Genomic DNA, 13,910 nt, shown 5'->3' with positions numbered 1-13,910 from the left:
GCCTGGTCCAGTCAGTTGTGACTAGTCATATGTGCTGGCGTCGAAGGTGAGTTTGATGCGTTCAGACATCTGGGTCCTCTCCGGTGACCAATTGGGGTAAAGAAAAATCTCTACTAGGATGAAAATAAAATAAAACAAGTTGATTGTAGATGCATAATATTATCATGGTAAAAATTTCATATATATTTTATTTATCATTACATTGAGCCCAGACTTTAATATGTAGTTCCTAAGATATGTTGATGTATTTTGGTTGATCCATGATCTTTGTTTGGTGAAAATATGTTGAGTTATACTCGTTATGGGCAAAATGAGTTTATAATATGAAGCATGATATCTGTCAATGTGTTTAATTTATCGATACCAAAACGGGTTATTATGAATTCATGATTAAAGAATGAACATGATTGAGTTAGGTGGATAAGAGGGTATGAATTGTTGGTTTTTATGAAATGTTGGAGTGGATATGAGAAATCATTACTTATGAAATGATGTTTACTACCGGGAGTAGTATGTTCGAGTTATACCATGAGAGTTTGGTATGAGCAAAGTAACACCTGAGATTTATGGAAGCAGGCAGAGAGGGGTCTGACCATAAGGCTTCAGAAAGTAAGACATAGTATGTAAGTGAGGCTTAAGGAAGCAGGCAGAGAGCGGTCTGACCATAAGGCTTCATGAGTAAGCATGGTACACTTGTAAGATTTATGGAAATGAGAAAGATGATTTTGATAATGATGAATTAATGACATCGGAATAATGATATTTTATCAATTGCAGAAATACCTGATTTTAATATTTTTGTTACAAGTTTAATGATTTTATGATATGGTTGGCTTACCCTTATTTGTTTGTACTATGATCATATAACTCATGTTATATGTGATTAGATAATGTTGCAGATGCGGTTGAAAAAGCTTAGAGATGAGAGAGATGCGGGGAAAAACTTTCAGGGATTTTTGTAAAAAGAATAAATTTGTATTGGGAAGATTATGTTGTGTAAAATTTATAAGTTGAAATTTCAATGGTGAAGACTATATTGTTTAAAGTTTGTAAGTTTGGTATTGTACTTTGGAGTAATTGAAATAAAGTTTGATTGTTTATATGAGATATCAAATTAATTTAGTCTCTACTATCAGTAATACCCTTTAAACTATTCGGGTGTTACATACTGGAATTAGAAGACATCCAACTTCGTCCAGATCGAACACTGGAGATGCAACCTGTTTGTGTGGAAGACAGCCGCACCAGACTCTACAAAGGAAAGGATGTTCGTCTCGTGAAAGTGGTGTGGAATGCAAAGACTGGTGACTCAACATGGGAGGTTGAAGAGACTGTGAGAGAATTGTATCCGCATTTATTCCCTGGTAAGCCTTAGAATTTTCGAGGACGAAAATTTTTGTGGTTAGGGAGAATGTGAGAACCTGATAAACTAATGCACACTAATCCATTCTCTGATCACATTTTTACTGCACCTTGCCACGTCAAAATCCACTCACTTACTCTCAGAATGCACTGAATGCCATATGTCATCTTGGAAGCTTCTAAAAGCTGTAGTGGAAACCAGGTGGCAGTGTGTAACTGCTCAACCGTTTGACGAGGGAGAGAAAATGATTTCTCTGAAAAACACTTCTCTTCCTTACATGCAATCATCATCTTCCTCTCGAATTCTGATCTTCCATCTTCTCTGCATTTTCTCTGCACTCTTTCATCTCCTCTTCGAAATAACTCACCATCATCTCTTCCAATATCATTTCAGACACCGTAGAAACCTTCCCTGCACTGTGAGCATTGTTTTGAACCGAACAAAAACCAAAAATCTGGACTGGTAAGTTCTCGTCCCTGCACTTGTCTGTTTTAGGTCATGCGAACCAAATCCTGGTTGCATGCATGGGTTATAGGTTTGAATCTTATGTCATTTTTGGTATCTTAGATTTAGTGAAAATCGTGGAGTGATTCATTGGGTAGAAAGCTGTTATTGATCGAGAGAAAATCTTAAGCAATTGGAAGTACACTGCTAGACCAGGTAAGGGAAGCTTTAGTAATTTAATTTAATACTGGTTTGATGTTCATGACAGTAATGAAGTGTACTGGATGTCTGAAATGCATGAAATATTTGATGTTTGAGTATGTATGAAAGAGCCTGTGGCACTGGTTGTATATGAATGATAATGTGTGAAACTGTATGTTGATGCTGATATGTCTGCACTTGAAAATGGATAATTCGGGTTGATGAGATGATGAATATTGTTGGATTTTATGCAGAATGTGTAATATATGATTTGGAATATGATTGGAGTCTGGATTTATGAGATGACAATATGAATTCTGTAATGTATGAGATTTATGGTAAAGATGAAATTTTAAAGTTCTAATCATATGAAAACTGTGAAATTATCTGTTTGAAAAATCTTGAAATTCTTATCTTCTCTGATTGATCTTGTACGCTCGTTATCGAACGGTCTTATACCGTTCGGTTTCCCTGGAACATCACTTAGCATGAGGATTCTTTCATTTGGAAAGGACTCTGATTAAGAACGAGCGTTATTAGTGTCAAGAGTTAGGTGTGAGCGTTCGGCTTAGCCTAGCGTGTCCAATTATTGAAAATAAAGTGAAGTATAGTTAGGACGATCGGTTTTGTTTACCAGCGTTCGTCATAAGTGGCGCTTAGTATTATACTGAGCGTTCGTCCAAATGAACTCTTGGTCTTAGATTGAGCGTTCGTCCTAGTTAGCGTTCGGTCTGATACCGAACGTTCTTTCAAATGCGCGTTCGTTCTATTTGGTGCTCGGTCATTGACCTGGCGTTCGTCCTAAGCAGTGTTCAGTTTCTACTGAACACTCGTCCTTATCATTGCTTGTAAACGAACTTCACAGCGTTCGTTCAATTTATTAATTAACGTTCGGTCTTTGACTGGCAGTGTTCGTTTCCGAATTTACTAATGCTCTGATTATTTATTTGAATTCATTTAAACTGTGATGATCCTTTTCATTTAACCTCAAGTCTTTATACTTAGAATTTTCCTAAGTATTATTTGGATCTTTTAGACTCAATCTCAATTAAATTAGTTAATTGTACCAACGTCCGTGAATAAATAATGGTGCGTTTCTTTTGTTCAGAAACGTGATAGCAGTGTACTGTAATACAATCATCTAGATCTATTAAATGATAAACTTTTGTTTAAAATAAGAGAGTGGAACACAGAATGAAAATCTGAATAAGAGGAATGGATAATAATGTGCGAATGACGTTTTGAATGAATTTGATTTGAATGAATTGTGAATGAGCGTTCCAAGGAGGAACGTCTCTATGATGTGAATATGAGAAGTAGTGTAGTATGACCATGGATAAGCTACTGATGGCTGTTCATCCTGATATTCCGTGATTGCTCATCCTCATGTAGAGGAGAGTAGTTCATGCGTGGGAATGGCAGGAGGCCCTAGTCCTACATAGTACTTTGGGCTGATAAGGGTTAACCTCGGGTGGCAGCTGTTGAGGGTATCCCAGTTACTACATCACCCGGGTGCAGGAACGCCTGTAGATACATGGATCATACAGTCCGGACAGTCTTTAATTATGAGAATCTGAATGAGTTACTGTATGCGTGGATATATGTCTAATGTTGTATGAAATGTATGATTGATTTGCTATGTTAAAATATGTTGATTGTATTGAATTAAATTACCTAAGCTTACCCTTGAAATTTCCTTGTGTTGTCTACTGTTTTGTATGTCCGTCTTGTCAATGCAATGATCATCCGTTGTGGATGTGAGCAGATGGAGAGGCACCCCTTGAATCAATGCTAGAAGAAGAAAATTTGGAGGACGCCAACTTGGTAGAAGTTGAAGTTAAATCTGAGCAGTAGGGGCTAGTTCCGTAGTAGATGTTAGCTTTTCTGTGCTGTATTTTGGAAGTTCTGTATTTAGTACTGCAGAATTGTTCATCCAGAACTGGTTTGGTATCTTAGAAAAATTCTGAACACTGTAAAAATTGCTGTGCGTGCTGTTTTCTTTTGGAGCAGCTGTTGTAAATATTAAGACTGCACTGTATTTTCTGTAAATGTGATTAGTTCTGATTAATGGTAATTACTATTTATTGGGATGTTACAGTTATAAATATATTTTTTTAAAATTTAATTTAAATCTTATTTAAAAACTTATTGATCTAGGTTTCATAAGGTGAAATAGTGAGGGAGAGTGAGAGAATAAAAGAGGAAAAAAGAAATGAGGTTGGAATGAAAGAGAGAGCCAGAATGGATAGCTGTGGTTTAGGGTTTTCAAAAAGGGAAGTTAGACACTGTTTGCTTTCTAAGTGACTACGTGTTCAAATATGGTAGTTCTACGTTTGTTTTACTGAAAGTGGTAATTTTTTTTTTGTTGGGATTTTAAAATGTTTTCCTGAGAGTTTGACACCTGTATTGTTTCCGTTTTTTTTTATTGATTTGTAATTATTTATAGATTCTAATCAAACAATAAGTAGCTCTTATCTTATCAGCCTCTTAACTACTATCTTTTCTAAATTTTTTCTGATCAATTTAGTTTTTGGTTTTCTTGTTATGGTATTGGCTTTTGGGTTTTGAATTTTGATAAATGTAATTTTGATTTTTTTTTTAAAATTTATCTTTTAAAATAAATATGAGAAATAATTATTAATATAATAAAAGTTAAAGATAATATTAATGAATATTAAAGATTATTTATTGTGAATTAACGTGGAGTTAAAAGATCTCATCTAATGTATTATTTTAAAAGGATGCAATTATATATATATATATATATGTAACATCCCAAAATACAGTAATTACTATAATTCAGAATTAATTACAATTAACAGTAAAATAAGCAGTCTTTACATTAATAAAACAGGATTCAAAAGCCGAACGGCTTCAGTACAACATAACGCACATAAGGCGTATACAGAGAATCTAGGACGAACGGCTTTACAAAAAATTAAACAGCCGAACGTCAAAATAAGCTAACACTTAAGCTGAAAAGTAAACGAGCGGTCTAATGCTCGGCCTTGACTTCCACCTCGACAAGATTTTCCTCTTCAATGACGTCCTCCAGAGTGGCCTCGCCTTCTGCTCACATCCACACGGATGATCATTGCAAGACAGGACGAACGTACAGATACAATGGACAACACAAGGAAAACGAAAGGGTAAGCTTATATAATTTAAAATATACATCAACACATACAATGCACATATCATTCCACACAATCACATAGTTTAACATATAACATCATGTAACATCGTATATAGATATATATATATATATATATATATATATATATATATAAGACGACCGTCCGGACTGTATGAAACCGTGTAGCTACAGGCGTCCTCGCACCCGAGTGATGTAGTAGCCGGGATATACCTAATCAGCTGCCACTCGAGGTTAGTCCGTTCTTACGTCGCCCATGTTAACTTATGGACTAAGGACCTCCTGCCATTCCCACACATGAACTACTCTCCTCTACGTGAAGATGAGTGTCACGGAATATCAGGATGGACCAAGCCTGGCCTAGCTTATCCACAGTCATACTTTACCAAATTTAATATTCAAATATATATATAAGAGACGTTCCTCCATGGAACGCTCGTTCAAATTCCATAATCGTATAATCATTTAATATAGCGTTCACACCTCTTAATATTTCATATTCATAACATTTTCATTCTATGTTCCACTCTCTTAAAAGGACGAACGTTCAACTTTCTGAAGGAAGAGGACGAACGTTAAAAGCCAGATTTAGAAGAACTCGTTAACAATCAGAAAGACTCCAGAATAATACGACTATTTTCAGAATATTTTAAGTACCAAGAGGACAGGTTGACTCCTCTTGGACGAAGATACATCAAGAAGAATAATTAACTACATTAGGAACCTTTTGTTTCAAAAGAGGTCGACTGCCAGTCAATGACCGAACGCGACAATATACATTTATTAAGTATTTGGACGAACGCTATTTACGTTCGTTAAGGAATCAACGATAGGACGAGCGTTCAATCTAAGACCGAACACTTCATTAAAACGAACCCTTAGGTAGATGACCGAGAATCAATCATGACGAACGCTTAGTACAAGACCGAGCGCTCTTTAGGACGAACGCTTGGTTTAACATCGAGCGTTGTTTAGAACGAACGTTCGGTATAAGACCGAACGTTACATATTTTAAAGTGTAAAGTATTTATATACAGCTGAGCTGAACCGAACGCTCAGACATTTAAATGGGGACGCTCGCTCTCAAGCGGAGTTCTTCCCAAATGAAAGAATTCCATTCTAAGTTATTTTCAGGGAAACCGAACGGTATAAGACCGTACGGTGACGAGCGTAATTTATCATAGGGAGTGATTTACGTTTCAGATTTTTCAACCATAACAGATTTCAGATTTCAACATTTAAACTTATACTTTATAATTCATATGATTTTCAATTTATAAACTTTATAACATTCATTCCAATTACTTCATATTCAACATCATCATACAGATTTTACTTCATACAACATAAACATCCAGGTTCATGATCACACATCTCAATCATCATACATCATACATTCGCATTCATACTGCATACATGCATTTCAGTCATCAACATGCATATTTTTTCATACATCCAAATCAGATCATACCACATTCAAGTATAAATTAAACATATAAGCTTCCCTTACCCGGATCAGTATGCGAACGTCCTAAAGCAAGGGTATGGTGCGTCCTCTAACAGCGTTCTACCCTCAGTTTTACTACACACTTTCACTTGATCTAAACACCAAAATCAGAGATGACTCAGATATAATCCATGCATGAACCCAGAACTTGTTTTCGCATGAAACCCTAATGGACGAACTACTAGAGAAGAGGACTTACCAGCTCAGATTCTAATTCTGTTCGGTCCAAAATAACGTCCGCGTCTCCGAGAACGTTCCTACGGTTCTGAAATGTAATCGGAGGAGAGGCGTGAGATTTACAGTAGAGAGAAGTTGGGAGTTCTAGAGAGAAGTTGGAGAAGATGAAGGGTTGAGTTTCGTGAGGAAGAAGGTGAATGCAGAGAGTGAGAGGAAGTGGTTTTCAGAGAAATCATTTTCTCCCCCCACGTCAAACGGTCATGCACCCTCAGACTGCCACCTGTTCCCCACTACTGCTTTCCGAAGGTTCTAAAATGACACTTGGCAGGCGTGTGTCAGTGTGTGTGCGTGCGTTTTTCAGTGCAGGAGTGGGTTTTAATTACCCTGAGCAGTGACGTGGCGTGCGTATTAATGGTGATGTGACAAATAATTTGCAGAGTAAATTTTCGGGTCTCACATATATATATATATATATATATATATATATATATATATATATATATATATATATATATATATATATATATGAGTTTGTTAATGTAAATTTTATTTTATTTTTAAAGTGTATCAAATTTTAGTTAACAAAAAAATTTAGTTTTTTCTTTGTTTTTTTAAGTTTTATAAGTTTTGAGAATTAAATTTAATCTTATCAGATAATTTGTGATTATGAATTCATGAGTTATCATTTACTTTTTTATCTTTTTTAAATATAATATAAATTAAATATTAGAACAATGTTTTCTTGATTTCTCATCAGAGGCAATGCCTCTATCTAATTCATGAATAACATATTACTCACTTTTTGTTTTGAAATACTTATGTCATTATTCAGTTTTGAAAAGTTTTTTCTTTCATACATGTTAAATGTAGGTTTTCAAATGTCGATTAAGTCAAAGTTAATATTGATGGTGCTGCTAAATGTTGTTCTTGTTATTTATTTTAATATATTTAATAAAAATAGAGTGATTATATTGGTAATTTTTCCTCTTCGGAATTCCAATTATTTCTTATATGTTATTTTTGCTATTGAGCATTCCTAAAATAAAATTTTACCAAGTTGTGGCTCAACTTTTTATTTTTATGTAAAACTTTTATTTTCTCATGGCATCGTTTTGGTCTCTTCTAACAAGATGGAAAAAATGTTAGAAGATTTGTGAAGATATCATGTAAATGTCATAATTGTAGTGTAGAAATTAAAAATAAGATTTTTCAATTGATATTTTGTATTCTCATTTATGATATTTAGACTTTTTTTCATAACAGGTGTCTTCTTTTGCTTAGAAAGAAATATATTTTGTTTTCTTTACATAGATTTAGTCTCCTCATGATTTATTAGAGGTTTCAACTATCTATGTTTTCCTTACTTACTATTGAACATAAATAATAATCATTATACACTAAAAAATAATTTTCAAATATTATTTCCTATATGTTGATGAACTAAAATATCTATTTAGTTTTAAGATTATCCAACCAAACAAACGACATGTACAACAATGAATTTTTCTTAAATTGAAAATTACATAAAATTATCAATACATTGAAATAAAAATCTCAGGAGCCAAAATTATGAAATTAACAAAAAAAAAATGTGGGAACCAAATTATGAAGTTTACAAAAAATAGGAACCAAAAGTATGGATTTTGAAAAATAAAGGGTCCAAAAAATTGACTATAAAACTCACTGACGTAAAATTACATGACCTAAATTATCTTTAACCCAAAAAATAATTTGAAATCTAAAAGAATAAAATATGTATTTTTAAAATGTAAAATACCTTAATAAACCTAATTTTAATGTTCATTAAATACTTTGATATATAAATTGTAACATAAACATGTTCCAATAAAACAATTTTATATTTAATTTTTTTAAATAATTTATTTTAAAAAACGGATTAGTCCAACTTAAACTCATAAGAACTACGGTTTTAATATAATTTCTACTTCACAATTTTTGTATACTTCTGTGAGTATATATAATAACGTGTACAAATGTATTTCTATCGTGTTTAGTTCCATGTCCGTCCGCGTTTCGTAGATTACATAAATCCGACCAAAATAAAACATTCTCCATCTATTCAATATATCCGAACCACTTGACAACTGCTTGGGCATTCGAAATTTAAAATAGTGCTCCTTCAACAAATATACAACAAATCTCATTAACAACTTTCCTGATGCATCACATACTAATGTAACAAGATTCAAATCTCAGCAAAATTTCTCCTCTAAATTGAACATTGTTAGAGCAGAAAGCTACATTTTGGTTCAATGGCTTTCCAAGATCTCAACTCAGATGGAATTACTTCCTCATTAAAGGAAAGCACAGCTTGTGCCATCAAATTACCTAGCCAAGCATGGTATAGCAATCCTCTTGAACCTAGCCCTCCAAATAACCAATACTTACAAGTCTGATTTATGCCTATTATATCATTAATACAACCCAAAAGTGGAAGTGATCCAAGGGTGGTGAGTGGAGGCATTGCCCTCAGACCAGCTCTTGCTCCAGTGAAAACCCAGTCCTTTATTCCAGGATAAATGGTAGATGCCTTTGGCAAAAGCTCATCAAGAGCTTTCGCAGCTTCATTGCTCGAAACATTTGGTGATGAATTTACCGATTTCCATTCCCAAGTTGAGCCCAAATTCAGACTATGAGGCCCCTGAACGGCAATCCATGCATCTGATAAAATTGAGGGGGCCCTCTCGGGATAGCCTCTGAAAGAAAATGCCAGAAAATTCTCAAATAAAAGCGATATAACATTGAAATAATCTCAAAAACATTGCAACATAGAACTTTAAAACCTTACTTCATATCTTCATGCAATTCCAGTTGTGCAATCACACCCCTACATGTCCTCAAAGGAAGCCTCCCAGAAAGCTCAGGAAGCATGTTGACCTTGGCGCCAAGGCATACGATGACTGCATCATATTCCCCTAAACAAAAGATATTATATTATAGCATAGTTTTGAACATCAAAAGCTCTGCCAAAAATATGATCATCATTAGATAGTTTAGTTTTTATGCTATTGTCATATTTTACATTTAAATATAGTGGTGAAAAGGGAAGATTCTCTACATTCCATTAGCTGATCTTGTAGAACAATTTCAAAAGTTCCTTGCTATTCAGTCATATGTTATGTCTATCTTATCCTTGAAAGGTCTTTTTTGTCTTCCTCTTATTCGTCACGTATGTTTCCTTCCTAATGGATATTGATTTTGGTGCCTCATTTTGAACCTATGACTTTTGTGTTCTTAAATTTTTTTTTCTTTCACCTACATTTGTTATGAATGTGGATGACTCTGAATATCATTAGTAGGTATTGGATTTGTCTCCACATCTACTTTATCCTTATCCGATGTTTACTATGTTCCTAATCTCACTTTGAATGGTCTTTAGAGGTCAACTATGTGACTTTGGTTACACAGTTTTGTTTTCTTCCAGTAACGATGATAGGAACCCCGAACTGTTACTTTTTATTCTGCACACATTACCCATTATAACCTATCACATTATATTCTATCAAACGATTATGTGCAGATCCTCAATCCGGAAGGTTTATTGAGACAGGCCATAGACAGTGGAGACTTTATATGTATGTATGATATATGTGTATGTATATGTGTTTGTATGTATTAATTAAGATTAGTTTAGTCTTTATGCTATTGTAATATTTTTATATTTATATCTTTGTTGTGCCTTGTATCCTCAGACTCTACATTATGACTAATATCATAAACTCTATTCCACTTTTTTTCCATGTATTTTCATCCTTTTTTTATTGATATCAGTCGTGACTTACAAGATAAAGCTATCACAAAATAAGCAAACAAAAGTGTTTCAAAGCCACTGGTAAGGAAATCATTTATCCTTTAAACCTCTTTTCTTATGCATTGACTAGTTTACACATTATAGTCAAAGCTAATGTGTCCATAATTACCAATTCATATATTTTGACTTAGTTGAAATAAAGATCTTTGGAAAGCCCTGAATCCAATATCATTTAAAAAGACTCATTATTTATGGAGCTAGATCTTCTTGAACAAAAATGCTAAATATAAATGTACTATTCACGTAATTTAAAAAGCAAAAAGGAGACAGACAAGAATTGCAAAACTGTCAAGTTAACAAGCAAAGTGCAGCACACTAAATGAAACTACAACAGTCCACAGAAATAATGTTAAAAAATAGACTTTAAACCTAACTCAAACTCAAAATTAGCTTGCAAGGTAAGATTTGCACTCACTTATGTATTGTGAATTGATTTTATTTTTAGTTGATTTGAGACTTTCAACACACCTCCTCACACCAAGGTATATACCTCGTGCGTGAGATTAGACACTAATGGATAATCCGATAGTGATTTGATAGCGGGTGGAACAACAAACCCAACAAACATCAAATTTTGCTAAGATAAATTCTAAATCATAACTCTAGTACCATATTAAAATGTTAACTTTAAGTGTAACTCAACCTCACAAAATTAACTTATAAAGTAAGATTTGCCCTCACTTATGTATTGTGAATTAGACTTATCTCTAATCAATGTGAGACTTCTAACAAATAGCAAAGCATCATTACCTTCAAACTCAGAAAGCCTATCAACTGATCTTATGTGCAATTTAAGCTGTTTCTGGGAAGAATCAAGACTTGATGATTCTTTCACCAAAATTTCACATCCTCGGAAAAGTGCCTGATAGAATTATCAAAATGGATGAAAGTAAACTTGTAGAAGGGAAAAAATAGCAAGACATAAACATTAAATAATGAAAAAATTTGCACTAGTGATCCAAACCTGAAGATAGTGGCCAGAATTTATATTTAGAGCTTCAGGCATATAGAAAGCTGTGTTGAATGGTAAATATACACCAGGTAAAAGGCTTTGAGCCTCTCCATTGTTAAGTGTTTGTACTCTGCAGCTAGGAAGACAAGTCTTGACGTTCTAATCACATAAAGGTTACATCATTCATATCTGAAACCCAAGTCTAATAAACAATATTTCTGAAATTTATTAAATCAGAGAGGTTACATCATTCAATTTGATCATGTTCTTCATATCTGTTGCCGGTCTTAAGATGCCCCTGAAGTCAGCTGATCATCAGCAGTGTAAATCAACTTAAGATTCCAATGGAGAGAGTAAAATGTATAAAAACAACACAGCATAATGAAATATTTAAAAGAAGAATACGGCACTTTGAAAGAGTTGGGGGAGTGGGTTGCTACAATATTCAGTAGCTGAAAGGAAAAAAAAAAAACTAAAGAACCTTTTGTGAGCTATAAAAGCTTCCATATTATCAGCAGATTCTCCAGTTCTGTAATCTTTGGAGACACTAGCTTCTTCAGCAACTCTCAAAAGCTCCATGCTCTCTTTCCAACACTGTGCACCCTCCCAGAGAAGCTTAACTACATTACAATTCATCCATCAGCAGATTCCACAGACACCACATCATAACACAGCACAACCATGGAAAACAACAATCCACTGTATCTACACTCCACAGTAAGACATTTCGAGAATAAAATGAGAAACCTTTCGGGGAATAAGGGTGAAGAAGACCTCCGGAAATTCCAGAAGCACCACCCCCAATGCCCACTTCATCGTATATATCAACTCTCAGATTCAACTCTTTAGGACTTTGCTGCAGATTATATTTCAACAAAAAAAAACATTGAAATAAAAATCAGCCACTGAAAGACAATTAGGACTCCATGAGCTCTTCTCCCATAAGAATATAGGAAAAAAAAATAAAATAAGTTTCACAAAACTATTTATCTTATAGAAAAACCAATATCAGAAAGAAACTAAATTTCTTTTTTCATTTTTCACCACAGAAGTGATTATCACAGTTTTATTTAAACAAGTCCCAAGTTATGTTAATGCTTCTACAATGCGAGTGTCTAAAATGAAAATTATAAGGTGTCTTAATTTATTCTAAATGAGTCTCATTATCATCATGTTATATCATTTTTAACCAACTCACACTATATTAATAGTTTTATTCTAATGGTTAGAACCCACATTTTTATAACTTTTTATTTCACTTTAATTTTTTTACAACCGAGAAGTTATTGAAAAATTGAAAATGGGTACTCCAAAGATAGATGTTAGTATTGAAATATTACTTTTACATAGTCAAGAAATAGAATATGTATAAGATAAAGTTCTTAATTTCAAGACCTCAATCACATAAGCTTATCAAGTCTTAAAAGCAGTCGTAGTAGCTACCTTCAACAAATGCCAAACAACAGAGAGGCCAGCGAATCCTGCACCGAGCACTGCACACCTGAGGAAATTCTAATTACAAGTCAATATTTTAACCCAATATGTTCACAGAGGGAAACGGATGTGTGTTTATTGATGAAAGAGACAACTGAAGCAAGAAAATGTACCTGAAAGTGTGGTGAGTTAGAGAACTATGACACCGAACTGAAGAAGGAGAGGGAGGAACAAAACGGACAAGGCTGAGTGTTGGAGACGTCGAACGGCATGGGGAAATCCTGCCACTAGGGTTCGGCCACACGTTGAGGTTCTTCATGTTGTCTCCGCAATTCGAATGCAAGGCCAAACTACATATATCTTATGCATCTTTCCTAAAGTTAGCTTAAAAAGTAGTTAAAAGAACTAGCTCATAATTAAATAGGAAAGTATACAAGAGTTTGGTAAAATTAACTATTATAAAATAATTATAAATTTGTAAATTTTAATTTGTTAGAATTTTTATAATTAATTTTTTTCATAAACTCAAAGTGTAAGTAATATTTATGTAAAATATTATTTTTTATTTTAATTTAAGTTTAATGATACTTTTATCTTATATTTGTGATAAAGATTTAATACTTTTTCATTTATTTATTTTTTATTCAATAATATTCTTATATTTGATTTTTTATTTAATATTTTTGTTGGAACACCTTAAAAAAATCACAAATATCAAAATTGTCTTTTGTTGGTATACAAATTTTTTATGATGGTACCAAAAATTTAATAAAACAAAACGATAAGTACATTAGTCACATGTAGTAAGTAATAAATATGGTTCTCTCCACAAGAACTTATGCAATA

The 13,910-nt window shown here is 33.5% G+C and overlaps 1 protein-coding gene across 1 annotated transcript; it reads right to left on the bottom strand.

Moving 5' to 3' along the window:
- Nucleotides 1-8,985: 8,985 nt before the first annotated feature.
- On the bottom strand, nucleotides 8,986-13,428 carry LOC124828483 (FAD-dependent oxidoreductase family protein). Its single transcript, XM_088105997.1, has 9 exons — nucleotides 13,238-13,428; nucleotides 13,074-13,131; nucleotides 12,378-12,486; nucleotides 12,112-12,250; nucleotides 11,877-11,928; nucleotides 11,643-11,789; nucleotides 11,429-11,540; nucleotides 9,656-9,782; nucleotides 8,986-9,563 (listed from the first exon to the last, which is right to left on the bottom strand). The coding sequence occupies exons 1-9, from the start codon at nucleotides 13,381-13,383 to the stop codon at nucleotides 9,092-9,094; spliced, it is 1,362 nt and encodes a 453-aa protein (XP_087962123.1). The 5' UTR covers nucleotides 13,384-13,428; the 3' UTR covers nucleotides 8,986-9,091.
- Nucleotides 13,429-13,910: the final 482 nt, after the last annotated feature.

Source organism: Vigna umbellata, chromosome 2, assembly GCF_029865625.1.
Source record: "Vigna umbellata cultivar VRB3 chromosome 2, Vumbellata_1.0, whole genome shotgun sequence".
In the NCBI taxonomy this organism is placed as follows: Eukaryota; Viridiplantae; Streptophyta; class Magnoliopsida; order Fabales; family Fabaceae; genus Vigna; species Vigna umbellata.
The sequence above is the reverse complement of the archived record's forward strand: the minus strand, read 5'-3'. Positions and strand labels throughout refer to the sequence as shown.